This window comes from Mercenaria mercenaria, unplaced genomic scaffold (assembly GCF_021730395.1).
Source record: "Mercenaria mercenaria strain notata unplaced genomic scaffold, MADL_Memer_1 contig_672, whole genome shotgun sequence".
In the NCBI taxonomy this organism is placed as follows: domain Eukaryota; kingdom Metazoa; phylum Mollusca; class Bivalvia; order Venerida; family Veneridae; genus Mercenaria; species Mercenaria mercenaria.
In genome coordinates this window covers 55,556-70,281 of record NW_026463562.1, presented here as the reverse complement: position 1 = coordinate 70,281, position 14,726 = coordinate 55,556, and the positions used below count along the sequence as shown (strand labels likewise).

The 14,726-nt window shown below is 33.9% G+C and overlaps 1 protein-coding gene across 1 annotated transcript in view; it reads right to left on the bottom strand.

Moving 5' to 3' along the window:
- Nucleotides 1–1,716: 1,716 nt before the first annotated feature.
- The window catches only part of LOC123552826 (tyrosine-protein phosphatase 10D-like), a 31,756-nt gene continuing 18,746 nt past the window's right edge, over nucleotides 1,717–14,726 (bottom strand). The window contains exons 19-22 of the mRNA XM_053536018.1: nucleotides 13,355–13,515; nucleotides 11,556–11,691; nucleotides 7,587–7,668; nucleotides 1,717–6,502 (exon numbers count right to left, since the gene is read on the bottom strand). Coding sequence (XP_053391993.1) covers nucleotides 6,429–6,502; nucleotides 7,587–7,668; nucleotides 11,556–11,691; nucleotides 13,355–13,515 — 453 coding nt within the window. The 3' untranslated portion in view covers nucleotides 1,717–6,428. The remainder of the gene's footprint in view (nucleotides 6,503–7,586; nucleotides 7,669–11,555; nucleotides 11,692–13,354; nucleotides 13,516–14,726) is intronic.

The window sequence follows — 14,726 nt, the reverse complement described above, 5'->3', positions numbered from 1 at the left end:
GATCCCTTACTGTGCCCTTGAACTTTAAGCTTACGGTCTGAGGTTTGTGTATGACACATCGTCTTCATGCAAATATTTGTGCCAGGAATATTTATCAATGTATACGGGCGTTATAGACCGCACAACAAAAATGACAATATAGCTTTCACCTCTATGTATGAGCTTCCTTTTGGGCTAAGGATCCGGGTCTTGCACTCGACACGACACAACTTCTTGTTATGGTGGCCATTTGTAACATGTTATTTTGAAATCCCTGCTTCCACTACAAAGTTGAGGGTATATTTCGAATTGATTTACAACATTGTATTTTCTTTTCAAACGTGTGTGTAGTTTTAAATGCATGTAGGTTTATGTCGTTATTACATAATTCGGAAGATGACGATACTGAAAATAAATTCTCGACTTTTATTTGTATAATGTACACTTTGCCTTTATTTGTATGCTCTTCAAATATGCCTTTTTACCTATACTTACCTTTTTCTGTGTAAATAATGACTTGAAATAACGAGGTACAAATTTTAAATGTTTTATTTTGGGTGAAAAAGTGAAAAAGTGTGTGTGCGGGGGGGGGGGGGGGGGGAAGAGCATAGGTTGCCATCCCTAAAACATTTAAAGACAGAGTTGATCCCGACCTGACTCCCCTGCACCCATCCATCCTACGCTTAGGACCTTCCATAGAAAGACTTGGAGTTATCCTTTTTTTAAAAAAAATTCTTCACTGTTTTAGTAAAAATGCAAACTTGATATGGCATAGAAATTCTGCTCTGGAAATATGTTAAGACCTTGGGTGAATCTTATTGTATGACACTCTCCATATTCTGCCGAAACGGACAGGTGATGCATTTCATAAGATACAAGTCAAAAGATTTGCTAAGGCCAGAAATTATACAAGTTAGATGGTTTTAAATGCCTCCGCTACTATTTTCTATGTAAAAACAACAATTTATTACATATTTTTATCAGCATTTCTAGCCTTTCACTTCCAGCGACACTACCCTTGTCTTAAAGGTCTGTCTTTAGACAACAAAAAATATGGGATTGACTATAATGCCATGAAACAATGGTCACGTGACTTATACACGTGATGAAAACGCTAATATTGCGTAGGTAGACATCAGGAAATACCTACTTTCACTTTCATTTTACCAAACAGCTTCGACTCAACTTTTGAAGCATATAACGTAGCTTAAAATCATCTGCAGACATTCCTCTTTACACACAAGCATCAATAAAGCTTATATCTGCATAAAAATGGCGTTTACTAGGCGGGAAAATTGCACTTTATATTGATATGGACTACATTCGAGCGGACCACGGATGCATATCATATGTTATGGATGTATGTGTGACCACTCGTGATTGTTTTCCGGATTGATTTCGGAAAATTACGGACATTGTCGAAAATGAAATTAATTTTCAAAATAAAAACGTAAGTTTATTGCTGTTTATAAACAATATCGAAAACAGTATTCAAACCTGTTGCCTGAAAATTATCAATGCCAAATATATTGCAAAAACGGCGTTCCATAAATGCGATAAGCCAATCGCATATCGGTCAAAAATCACATGAAAACATCCATGTGCTACACTACTTGTTGCTTTCTAATATCCAGACCGCAGGTAATAAACACTGTCTGACGTTCACATAACGACAGCAAGTGGACACGTGATTTTACATCAGTCATATAACCGCCACAATATAATGAATATCACACACGCGATTTATGACAGATTTATTCATTGTAGGTCATTTAATACAAAACATGACTACATAATTAGTGTTTATTATTTTCACCGATGTATTTTGAAGAGTGATATACACTCAGTCTACAAAAATACATTTTAATCTAACGGAACACTTCGTATGTTGCTAATATACTTAAATTCAAGTATGAAACCTTTTTGATTTAAAAACAAAACAGAAACATATATAGAAAATTGTGCTTTAACTTATTTGATAGAATTACAGCAAATTCAAATCAAGCAATCACATAATCTTAGTGATTTAACTCTTGATTCGATTTTTTAAAGTCGAAAAGTACGCATACATAAATTAATAACATTTATGTAGATAACACGAGCACACTGCTATCGATAAAATTAGAAGTTATTCTGAACATAAAACACTTGTTTATAGAAAAGAACAGAACAGACTATTTATTTAGATTTACGCTATACTGCGTATCATCTGTCTCATTATATACTTACAAATGACATATGGCAAGTACATATACATATACATGAGAGTGTAAACATATTGGTATAGTTTTATCCCTATCTCCTTGCTGAAATGCACTAACAATATAATTTGAGAATCGATGTAACAGTACTTTACTATTACTATTTATAAAGTGTATATGGGACGAGTCGTCTAAACTAGTGGTATATATGATAATCTCAATTGTCTGTAAGCATCATATGCAAGCACAAAATGGTATTCGTCCTCTAAGTCATTTCTTAGGAACATATGCAACTTCCGATCTAATGTTACAAGTTGTAGTTGTAGTTTATGCGAAGAGAGTATAAGTTTCATAAGTGACTATCCTATGTTTATACATGTAATTGCAATTTGAGATGGTTATTCTGACACAACCTCTTAGCAAACTTAACCCCCGTAAAGTTTAGAATGTTTGAATGTAGTAAAGCATCCAGTACATGTAATTGTAATTTGAGATGGTATTCTGACACAACCTTTTAGCAAACTTAACCCCCGTAAAGTTTAGAATGTTTGAATGTAGTAAAGCATCCAGTACATGTAATTGTAATTTGAGATGGTTATTCTGACACAACCTTTGAGCAAACTTAACCCCCATAAAGTTCAGAATGTTTGAATGTAGTAAAGCATCCAGTACATGTAATTGTAATTTGAGATGGTATTCTGACACAACCTTTTAGCAAACTTAACCCCCATAAAGTTCAGAATGTTTGAATGTAGTAAAGCATCCAGTCCAACTCAGCCACGTCCGAAAACAGGCGTAATCATTAGTGATTAACATCTGAACATATACTATAAGCTTCACGGTATGAAAAACGAAAGGAATATTTTATTTTGCTGTAGGTAATACATTCATCTCGTGAACTGTAACGTTATTTGACGTGTTGTGCATGAAACCTATAGAAAAACAGTTATCAAATATATGCGTGCACATATAGCATTTAGCACAGTGTGACAGATTGAAATCCCTTGATACCGCTTATTTTAAATATTCGTTGCTTGTGATTCTGGGGATTGGGACTACCCGTGACGCAGAAAACACATTTTTGCGTGTGCATGAAAAGTATTTAGAATTAGAATTTCACTTTGTATGGTAATTTTTATCTTATTTTCCAATATTATAGAATTGGACTTTTCGTAAAATTGAAAATTACATGACGATCTAAATTAACTTTGTTGAATTTGTGTGTGACATTAGTAATTCTATAAACATATGCCAAACTTCGGGACGCTTCTAAGACAATAGAAAAGATCGAGTAAGAAATTTTATTAAATTAATATATAAAAGAATAGTTATAAAATATTTTAATTGTATGTCACTGTAACAATGATTTTTTACTATTTAACTCTTTTTTTCTGAGAAGTTATAGCGGCAAGAAATTTGCGATTAGCACATATATTTACAGCAGACAACAAAATTGTTCAAACTTTATTTCGATTTCAACAAAAATGCTTTCTATGATGCTAGAGTGGATACATAGAGGATATTTGTTTGTTTTGAGTGAATATGGAATATATGGCGTAGCGTGAGTGAAAATGTGAACAATGTCTCTCTTTGAAGTGAGATGTATTCCATATTCACTCAAAACAACCAAATTTTCTTTTTATTTTATGCTTAATTACGTTGAGATATGCATTTTGCAACAAATTTAAATCTCAGCGCGGGAAACAGACGCGCGTAAACGAACATGACGTCAGACGTGTTGTGACGTTAGAAAGACGCACACTACATAATGTTCCATTACATGTTATTTCTTGCTGCATAACGTTATGAAATTCTAATTAAGTAAAATAATTTGAATCGAGAAATAAACTATAAAGAAGAAAGTGCAACTACAATTTTCATCATGTTTTAAGCAAATAATTAAAAATTTATACACAATGTGCAAGTAGATCGACAAAGCTATATCATTTACAGTGAGTGATAAGCAGTACGTGATATGGATTATATTTCACTGATAAAACACAGTATTTCATCAATCTGCATAAAATAAAGAAAACAAAACAAATGCAAGTCAAGGAATGTTTGTATGAATGCTACGTTAGAAAATGAAAAAGAAAACGCAACAAATTAATCTAGCTATTACTAAAAAAATTTTTTCCGATTACATGTTTGGTTTGTTAGGTAACATTTGAAAGAAAATGGAAAATATGCAATATTTTACTTCCTGCAGCCAATTGTATAAACAATGGTTAAAATATACCACGGTAAAACTATAACCGCGGTATATATCGTGGTTAGGTAACTACTGATTATTTTCTCTTGTATAAACCACTTTAAACGCACGGTAACCTAACCACGTAAAATATCAATTTAACCGCGGTAAATTTTCCAATAATGCACTGCGCACATAACCGGTCTTCCATACAGTTCTCTGAACAAGGCACTTTTATGATGTCATCAGTATAATGATGTCATCAATACACGTGTGTACAGTACATATTGTGTTTTACCAATTTCAAGGTTATTAAACAGTGTAAACAATTGCATTTACTAGAGAGAATCTGTGCATTTAATTATTATGGATTTTAAAAGTATCTTCGGAGTAATGTCTATTTATAGTGACAGTAGAACTGTAAAAGGAAATGCTTCTTGAAATGTCTACAGACGTGTTTTGCTGAATGTGGATTATCAAGTAAGATGTTTGCTTCTTTATTTCACATAGTTACTGAATAAATGTGTATGCAATGTACTGTACATAGAGCTATTGCGCAATGATCGTTGGGATCGCAGTTCGTCTGGATATTGATACTGTGTTGATGTTTTTACTAACATGCGGCCTCAATGCGGATAAACGGACGAAAATATTTTAACATGGGTCTAGTCAATAGAATTGAATAGTGAATAACAGACGGGAGCCCTATAACGGCATAAAATCCACTCATGATTCGTTGTCGAATAAAATCTGTTTCGGTAGTGTCAGAGCTTGGTTCCGTTGCGTCCGTCGTTGCAAAGTCGGTCCAAGAAGTCCAACAAGTATGTCTATGTTGTCAGCTAACACCTGTATACCTTTTGCGTAATTTTTCATCCGCCAAGTGCGTCAAATTTTGTCTGTAAATACGTTGAATTGTACGGCGGCCATGTTTGAGTGGTTACTTTGTGGTTACCAAGCTCCCGTAGGTGGGTTAAAATTAACCGTGGTTATATTGTGGTTACCACGAATGACGGTATTTATACAATCGCTTACCACGATGTTACCATGTTGGTTACTGGCACATAGTGGTTACCGCGCGGTTAAAAGTTTTATACAATTGGCAGCTGATAGTATGATTTATTTATACCATAAAAATGTAGTCGGTATTTATACGTGAATTGATAGATATCTACTAATAGATTGTAAAATCAAGATGTAAGTGAAAAAAACAAAACAAAAAACAGTTTAGATGCATGTTAAGATATAGAGAATCTACCATTGGTTTCGGTTAAGATCAGAAAATCCCAAACCGAGGGCGCACCGCTGGTCTTAAACGAGGCTGTGCCGAGTTTAAGACTTGAGCGGTGCGCCCGAGGGTTGGGATTTCCGATCTTCACCGGACACCAATGATGGATTCTATTTCTCACTTACCACGACAGAAACAATAAAAACAAGCATGAAGATATGGAACTATTTAAAACGCGGGTAACTGGCGTCCGTAAGCAGAAGTGACGTCATGACATTTCAGTGACGACGCACAATAACAAAGTTCCGCTTTAGTTTTATCGTTTGTAGCGTAACGGTACGTTCTTATCATAAAGTAACGAATTTTGAATCGAGAAATACACTATAAGAACGGAGAGAAAAGATAAAGGTACCATATTTTTAATTATTTTACATATATTTAGTACATGAAGTAGTCCGTCACAGGAGTGTGGGATAACCCATGTGAAATAAGATTTTCCAGCATTTCTAAAAATAGAGATTTTTCTGACCGATAAGTGAGAAAGAACGATGTTATGTATATGACAATGATTGATGAGAAAATGGTCATCACATAATGACATATTAATTTTATGAAACTTGTCAGGAAGGATCTATAGAAGAATACTTGTGATCTGCGAAAAGGTTACTCTATAAGGTCCCTATAAGCTCTCTAGCACACGGCACACAATGATAAAAGTGTCAAATAAGGCAATATAGAATTTTATGTTTGTTAAATACATGTTCCACATATAATAATATAGCACACATGTATACAGCGTATCTAGTTGAATAACATGTCCTTGATATGTTCATCAATCCTTCTGATTTCCTGAATTTTCATAGATATTTTCTTCTTGCGCTCGGAATGCTGTATTCACATATATGTCTACAACAGAAAAATATAGTAATGTATTAAGAAACTAATACACGTATTACGTTTTCTTACACAATGTCACACATCCTTGAGAATATGGTTTCAAAACATGTAAAGCCCATGCCATAAAATTCTGCATCAATACGTGCCATTTAATTTTGGTGTGGATAAACTTTCGGCGATCAAGTTTGTTTTTGCTTATATACTTTGTATGTATGATTAAATTGCAGTTAAACAATCAACGTTATCACTACTCTTTATGAAAAAAAAAAGTTCCATTCATACGTGTTTTAAAAAATGTCTTAAGTGTACAAGTTTTTACAAAATGTTTTTATTAAATGCAGATTTTAGAATGTTCTAGAAATTGTAATAATTAAAGTGAAAGTCTGAACAGATAAGAAGCATCTAGCTCAGAACATGATCCTTCATTTTTTTCAGGAATACACATGTACACAGTAACATCTTTTTCAGAACATATATTGTTTGTTTTGCGACCTCTCTTTGTATAATATCCCCGTTTGATGTTCTTTCTTTCAAATATTTCTGATCATTTATCAATTGCAATAAACTAGGGGACTGACAATAACAAGTAGAAAAAAAACAGAGGAAAACTAGAATCTGAAAATATTATAATAGTGTAATATCACCCACTGACCAAGTGTGTTTTAAAAAGGAATTTAACCTTCAATTATTACACAGATATGGTAATATCGACGTCAGATAGTACAAGTGTTATTTTGGAATTTTCTGTCCGAAGTGCTTTTTACAAGCAGCAGTCATTTTCACTCTTTATACATAATTTCATTTTACAATCCCATTGTGAACTGAGAGATGTTTAAGCTTCTAGTATAGACATAAATCTTAAACAGAATTCTGTTTCTTTTATAGACAAAGAGACGTGTGTGCATAAATCTCCTGCATACACGGTTCTTGACTTTATGCATTTAAAAGAACTTGTCGCTATGCAAATCGTGTCTTCATACATAAGACGTTTTATAACTCTTCGTTTTATTATGACATAAACGTTCAGTAGCAAATCTCAATAAATTACTATAAATAGCTTACTATATCTAAGACAAAGACATAATTTACATACGTTCATCTTCATTCCCGTCTTCTTCCTCTTCATCAGTTGTAATGAACGCTTTCAGGCACTCATGGATGTAAATATACTGATCCTTGAAACATATAAGTTTAATTTTCATAAATTTTATTAAAAAGATCATTTTTCAGTCAGTGAAAATGTACACATAGCTAAACAGGCCATAAAATTATATGTCAGTGCAAGTAAATCACTTTCATAAAGTAAGTTTTGGAATGTGAACTCATTGTTGTTAATATTTCTGACCCTGTAAGTCCCGGAGTACAGTCAACGTTTTTAACAACATAATTCGGGTTCCGATGTTGCTCATTTTACTATCTGTCATGAGCAGGAACGAGTCTGTTATCATATAGTTTGGTTGCGTGCTGTGTTTCAAAAGGATCTTCTTTTATTTCACCTTTTATCTGTGTTTTAATTGAATTAATCGGTATCGATTTATCATTTCTGCAGTGTTTTTGGTCAAATACATATCCACACGATTTGATAATGAACCCCTCATCTCTAAACGGTATGTCGATGCTCTCCAGCAAATACCTTTACTCACTACATTTGTCAATTAATTCAATGTAGTTCTCCAAAGACCGCTACAGTTATCATACATATTTTTTTCAAAAGCTCCCAAACTGTACTTAACACCATGGCATGCATCAGTAATGTAATATAATGATAACAAGGCAGTCTGAAAGACAGCTAAATCCCCCGCCACTGCTATGGATAGTGAAAGGGTAAAACCTTTGATTTTAGCTGTGACCTTGACCTTGAACTGACATGGCTGACTCATGAATTCTGCACAACGTCTTGATGAGGTGACATTTGACCAAAGTTTCATGAAAATCCTTCAAGGGGTTTAGGAGATACAGAGCTGAAACCTTTGACCTTCAGTTGTGACCCTGACCTTGAGTTGACATGGCTGACTCATGAGTTCTTGATGAGGTGATCATTTGACCCAAGTTTGATGAAAATCCTTCAAGGGGTTAAGGAGATACAGAGTGGACACCAAATGGAAGGCTCAAACCTTCGACCCTTAGTTGTGACCTTGACCTTGAGCTGGCATGGTTGACTCATAATTTCTGCACATCGTTCTGATGAGGTAATCATTTGACCCAAGTTTTATAAAATTCCTTCAAGGGGTTTAGGAGATCTAGAGCGGACACGAAATGGAAGGCTCAAACCTTTGACCTTCAGTTGTGACCTTGACCTTGAGTTGACATGGCTGACTCATGAGTTCTTGATGAGGTGATCATTTGACCCAAGTTTGATGAAAATCCTTCAAGGGGTTAAGGAGATACAGAGTGGACACCAAATTGAAGGCTCAAACCTTCGATCCTTAGTTGTGACCTTGACCTTGAGCTGGCATGGTTGACTCATAATTTCTGCACATCGTTCTGATGAGGAAACCATCTGACCCAAGTTTTATAAAATTCCTTCAAGGGGTTTAGGAGATCTAGAGCGGACACGAAATGGAAGGCTCAAACCTTTGACCTTCAGTTGTGACCTTGACCTTGAGCCGGCATGACTGACTCATGGGTTCTGCACATTGTCTTGATGAGGTGATCATTTGACCCAAGTTTTATAAAATTCCTTCAAGAGGTTTAAGAGATATAGAGCGGACACAAAATGGAAGGCTCAAACCTTTGACCTTGAGTTGTGACCTTGACCTTGAACCGACAAGGCTGACTCATGGGTTCTGCACATCGTCTTGATGAGGTGATCATTTGACCCAAGTTTCATGAAAATCCTTCAAGGGGTTTAGGAGATATGGACCGGACACGATTTTTGTACGGACGGAAGGACGGACGGACGGAAGGACGGACGCAGACCATTCCTATAATCCCTCGGCCATGGCGGGGGATTAATTACAAATTAGGAAGCCAAGACAGGACCAACTGTGATGCCAAGATACGCGCTCAAAGATTTTAAATTACCAGAATTATCTTTTTCCATATTGATTTGTTTAAATCAGAACTTTTATCGCAGAACCGTTTTTCTTTACTATAAACCATTTCTATACATGCAAGAACAATAACAGTATTAATACCCTTGTCTGATTCACAAATTAATCAGCCTTACCGTGGTATCGTTATAGCGTAATAAAAATTCAAACATTGTTTATACATGATTGTTAATTCATTGGCTTTTCATTTCTAGGACAAGAATGAATATCTCTATTATGTTTAACGTAAGTATTAATTATATCGTACATGTGTCTGAATCATGATAAGTGTTTAGGTTTAAACATATACGCTATTATATCCGAAACAGCAGAGGAACTCCAATACGGACTAGAGGTGTTAAAGGAATATTGCGACAAATGGAAACTTACTGTAAATGCAAATAAAACAAAAGTTATGGTTTTCAGAAAATGAGGGAAGAAATAGAAGAAATCTTAGATTTGTAAATGGAGATGCAGAAATTGAAATAGTTAGTAAATTCACATATTTAGGATTAGTATTTACTATAGGCGGATCATTTCAAAAACTTATGAAGCTCTAGCAGGTCAGGCACTAAAGGCAATTTTCAAGGTTAAAATGTATATACAGCATTTCAATAATTTTTCAGTAACACACACACTAGACCTTTTCGATAAGCTAATTATACCAATTTCAAACTATGGTTGTGAGCTATGGGGCTTTAAAGAATAAAAGAAGTTAGAAAATATTCATTTGCAGTTTTGCAAAAATCTATTAGGCGTACGGTTACAAACATAAAATTCGTTTATATATGGAGAGTTAGGAAGAGAACCTTTAATAAACCATAGACTGTATCAGATAATAAAGTTTTGGCATATGATATTGAAGTCGGAAAGAAACCGATATATTAGAAAAATTTATGATATGATGATATTTCAAATGGAACTTAAACAAAATAATAATTGTTGGGCAAATCATTATTAGAGCAATTAGGATTTTATTATGTTTGGTTAAATCAAAGAGTAGGAAGTGAAACTTTATTTTTACTTAGCTTCAAACAAAGAATAAGAGATAATTTCATGCAACACTGGAATGAATCTTTAGAAAATTCTTCAAGAACTTCTTCTTACAAACCCTTTTCAACCTTCGGTTTTAAGTCTTATTTAGATAGTGTTTATATAATGAAATTTAGAATAGCATTTACACGACTGAGATTGTCAGCGTATAAGTTATTGATAGAAACAGGCAGATGGCACAAGTCGAACAAAATTCCAAGAAATGATAGGAAATATGTAATAACCTTGAGGACGAATTTTACTTTTTACTAGAATGTAAATTATATAAAGATCTCAGAGCGAAGTATATCCATAAATATTACTGGAAAAACCCAAACATACCAAAATATACAGAACTGTTATCAACCAACTGAAAACATTTCGACCTTGAAAAAACTGTCCACCTTTGTATACAGGGCTTTTGAACTTCGTAAAACTATTTATTACCCTTAACACTTTTCTCCTCTCTGACATTTTATCCAGATAATTACATGTTATGTAGGTTCCCACTTAATGATAACGAGTTAGGTATGTAGTTGATTTGTTCAGTGAGTTATATGTCAACTGACAGAACTGTTTATTATTAAGATAATTGTTTAAAAATATGTCTGATTGCTTAGATATACATCTTAGTTTATGTGTATATGTAAAACCACTTATTTTATACACCGCCATTCACATTACTATTTAAATGTTATATGATTATATGTTATATGTGAACTCATGTGTTTGTAGCCTTTTGTTAATAAACTATCTATCTATCTATACATCATATTGATCTACGTTATGCTGTTACATATAGTTCTTAGTGTGCATGATTTAATGTTATGTTGTAACAATTCTCTTACCTGTGTGAGTGTCATACTAAGTCTTTTGTCCCTCAATTCAAGGCCAAGACTGAATATAGCCCTATCTCTTTTTGTACCATGCCAGTGGGACAAGACTGAATATATCGACCTCGTAATGATATCTGAGATATAGAAACAAGCAGTATTTACCTCAGTTTGTACCATATTGAGTCTATGGTTCCTCATTTCTAGGACAAGACTAAATATGTCAACCTCGTCGTGATCCTTGATATGTTGTAACAAGTAATCAACAGCTATAAATGTCCCTGTACGTCCTACACCGGCACTGTAATATACAACAAAACTGATGAATTAATAGATTTAAAATTGGTAACACTGTGACTTACTATTATCTATTTCATGTATTATCATACAATATGTGTACTGTATTCAGTCGAAATCTAGAAATCCTGTAGGTGTCACTGTAGAAATTAGAATGATCAGACTACTCATACCATTATCTTCCTTAATAAGTACTAGTATGTTAAAATGTTGATCGTGTACGACAGTCATTACTTATATTAAAACCTGTAAATACATTAAACATTTATGAACTACCAATATTAGACGAGTTTAAGTAATTTTGAAAAAAATGCTACTTAAAGGCGAGTCGTCTTTTGCTCGGCAACTAAAGAAACAAGTGGTCCATTGACCTCGAAGTTCTCACCTTCAAAAGGCTTCAAGTGTTGTTGTATAACATGGTACATGTGCAGAGTTACGTTTATATAAATATCAAGGCTCTAGCTATTATGGATTCAGAGAAGAAAATATTCAAATTTACTTTTATATTTAGCCAATATTATGTACATGTCACACACATGGGCATGGCCATTTTTGAACCTAAGACAACAATTGGAACAATTACGGTTAACAGTCACACCCTGATTTCATACGCCAAATATCCAAGAAACATTCTGTGTTAAATTGTTTAAAGATATTCAGATAAAAATTATACCTACTGGTAATGTATAAAGGGAAAGGTGAACACGTCCTCTCGCGGCAATGTTTTTAAATGGATCGGAATAAATTCAACAATCTTAGTAGACGGTCACACAAGGACTATCTAACTTTTTTAAAATCGGGCAAGCATTTTCACACAAGCAGATTCTTAATGTTTCTACCATATACACATAAGGAAAGGAGACCATTCCCCCGGCAGTCACGTTTTTGACGAATTTAAATAAGTCGAACAATCTTGGTAGAAGGTTACATAAGAAACATTTCTGTGAAATTATTTCGAAATCGGACCAGCGGTTTAGGAAATGTGGTTTGATTTTTTTTCTATTTTTAACTCTGGAGGCCTCTATTTGCAACCAAGCAAAACCGTTTGAAAAAGTTGGTAGAAGACCACCAAAGGAATATTCAGGCCAAGGTTTATCAAAATCCATTCAGTGCTTTCGGGGGAGATGTCGTTTAAAGGAATTGTTGACGACAGACGGACGCAAGCACACAAGACGGACGGCGTGATCAAAATAGCTCAACACGATCACTTTATGCTAAGGTGAGCTGTTCACAAAGTTGTGAGCATGAACACATTTTCCTCTGAGTGCAATTTCTATTTTACATTACCTTTTATCTGAAGGAATTTGATGAAAGTATGAGCAATTAGACTCTTAGATATGTTTCATATATCACATTTTCTTGACATCTAATCGGCTTTTAAGGTAGTTCACGCTCGTACAAAGTCTATTATATTATTGCAATTAAATAAAGTCGAGAAAAGGCTTTAAATGAAATATGGGGAGTTTAAGGATACAATAAATATAAATACAATGTAACGCAAAGAAGAGAATATCAAATGCAATTATACCTTTGGAGCAGGTACAAATTTGGCATGTGGCAATGATTATTTTAAGCATCCATTAAACTATCTGCAAGGTTTACATTTTGGCTACTTTTTAAAACGAATTTTTGTATTTGCATGTCAGGCCCTTAAAAGTATCAATTACCTGCAGTGCACTACCGTCGGTCCTGATGTTGTTTTCTTTTCTCGATTTGTATACTCTCGGACAGCTTTCACAAATGCGAGCAGTAATTCTGGAGTTTCGGGACAACCCATATCCGGCCATTTTAGGTAACTAAAGTGTCTGACCATTTTCCGCTCCTTTTTCTAGAAAGCATGCAAAAATTAATGTACAAAGTTCCAATTAAAAGTAGTAACAAGTACGTACGTATAGTTTCTACTAATGGCATCCAACATCATGAGCTATTGTCTAGTAAGCGTTGTTGGCAAAAACTTTGTATTTATTCGAGTTCTCTACAAAACGAATAAAATTCATGCATGCATCTGAACGAAAATTGATACATTTTCTATCATGCAGTTTACCTGCAATATACGAATAACGGTCCTTTACAAAAGTGCGGCCAATACTGCCGAACCATCAAGATGAAGTTTATAACTAGCCAGATTTTATCTGGGCATATATCCGGCTATTGTAGAAAATTGAAATGTTTAATTTTATCTTCATTTTTGTGTCCTGTGGAATATATTTGGAACAAGAAAGACCCCTAGTCGCAATATAAGTATCAATAGAATTATACCTGACATTGCGCTAGAAGTTGATGTAGAAGAATTTTGGCGTAATTATTTTTTAAGGCTTTCATTTCAAGATCCAAACAAACAAGGAATTTTCTGTTTTAGAATTTAGCAATACATAATACATTCAATTTTATTTATATAAGACTATTGCTACAGCGAAGGTAATGCATACAGGTAGACAGGGTTAAGTTTCAAAATTTCTATGCCTACACTGAATTTAGTAAAATGTCTAAAACACAAGTTACAAAGTACAATGAATAAAAAACGTTTTTTTTTCAATGGTCAGCTGATATCTAAAGTATCATTTTATTTTAATAATGTTTGAACTAATAACTAAATAAAACTTTCTATTTTGAAGAGCTGATGCGAGGCAGTTTTTACCTACATGTTACACACCGATTAAAGATTCAAAGGAACTTTATTAACAAGTTGCGATGAAAAATAGTAAGCACAGGCACATATCTAACGTGCTTTTCGTACTTTACCATATGCCATAATATTCTTATTTGTTACATAACAATACACTTTATGCAGATTTTCTGGATTGCGCAATACATTTCACTGACTGGGTATTACATATTTTGATATTTTGCCTAGTAGTAAAACTACAGCATGTTAGAAATATTTAAATTCATATTATATTTTCATACATACAAAATATTAAAGTTACATGATAGACTCAACCTCAATCTCAGATAAGTGAACGGACACGTTTGACAAAAATTTGGAAGGTTAATATTCAAAACCACGCCTTCAAAAAAAAAATCATAAAGCAACTTCGT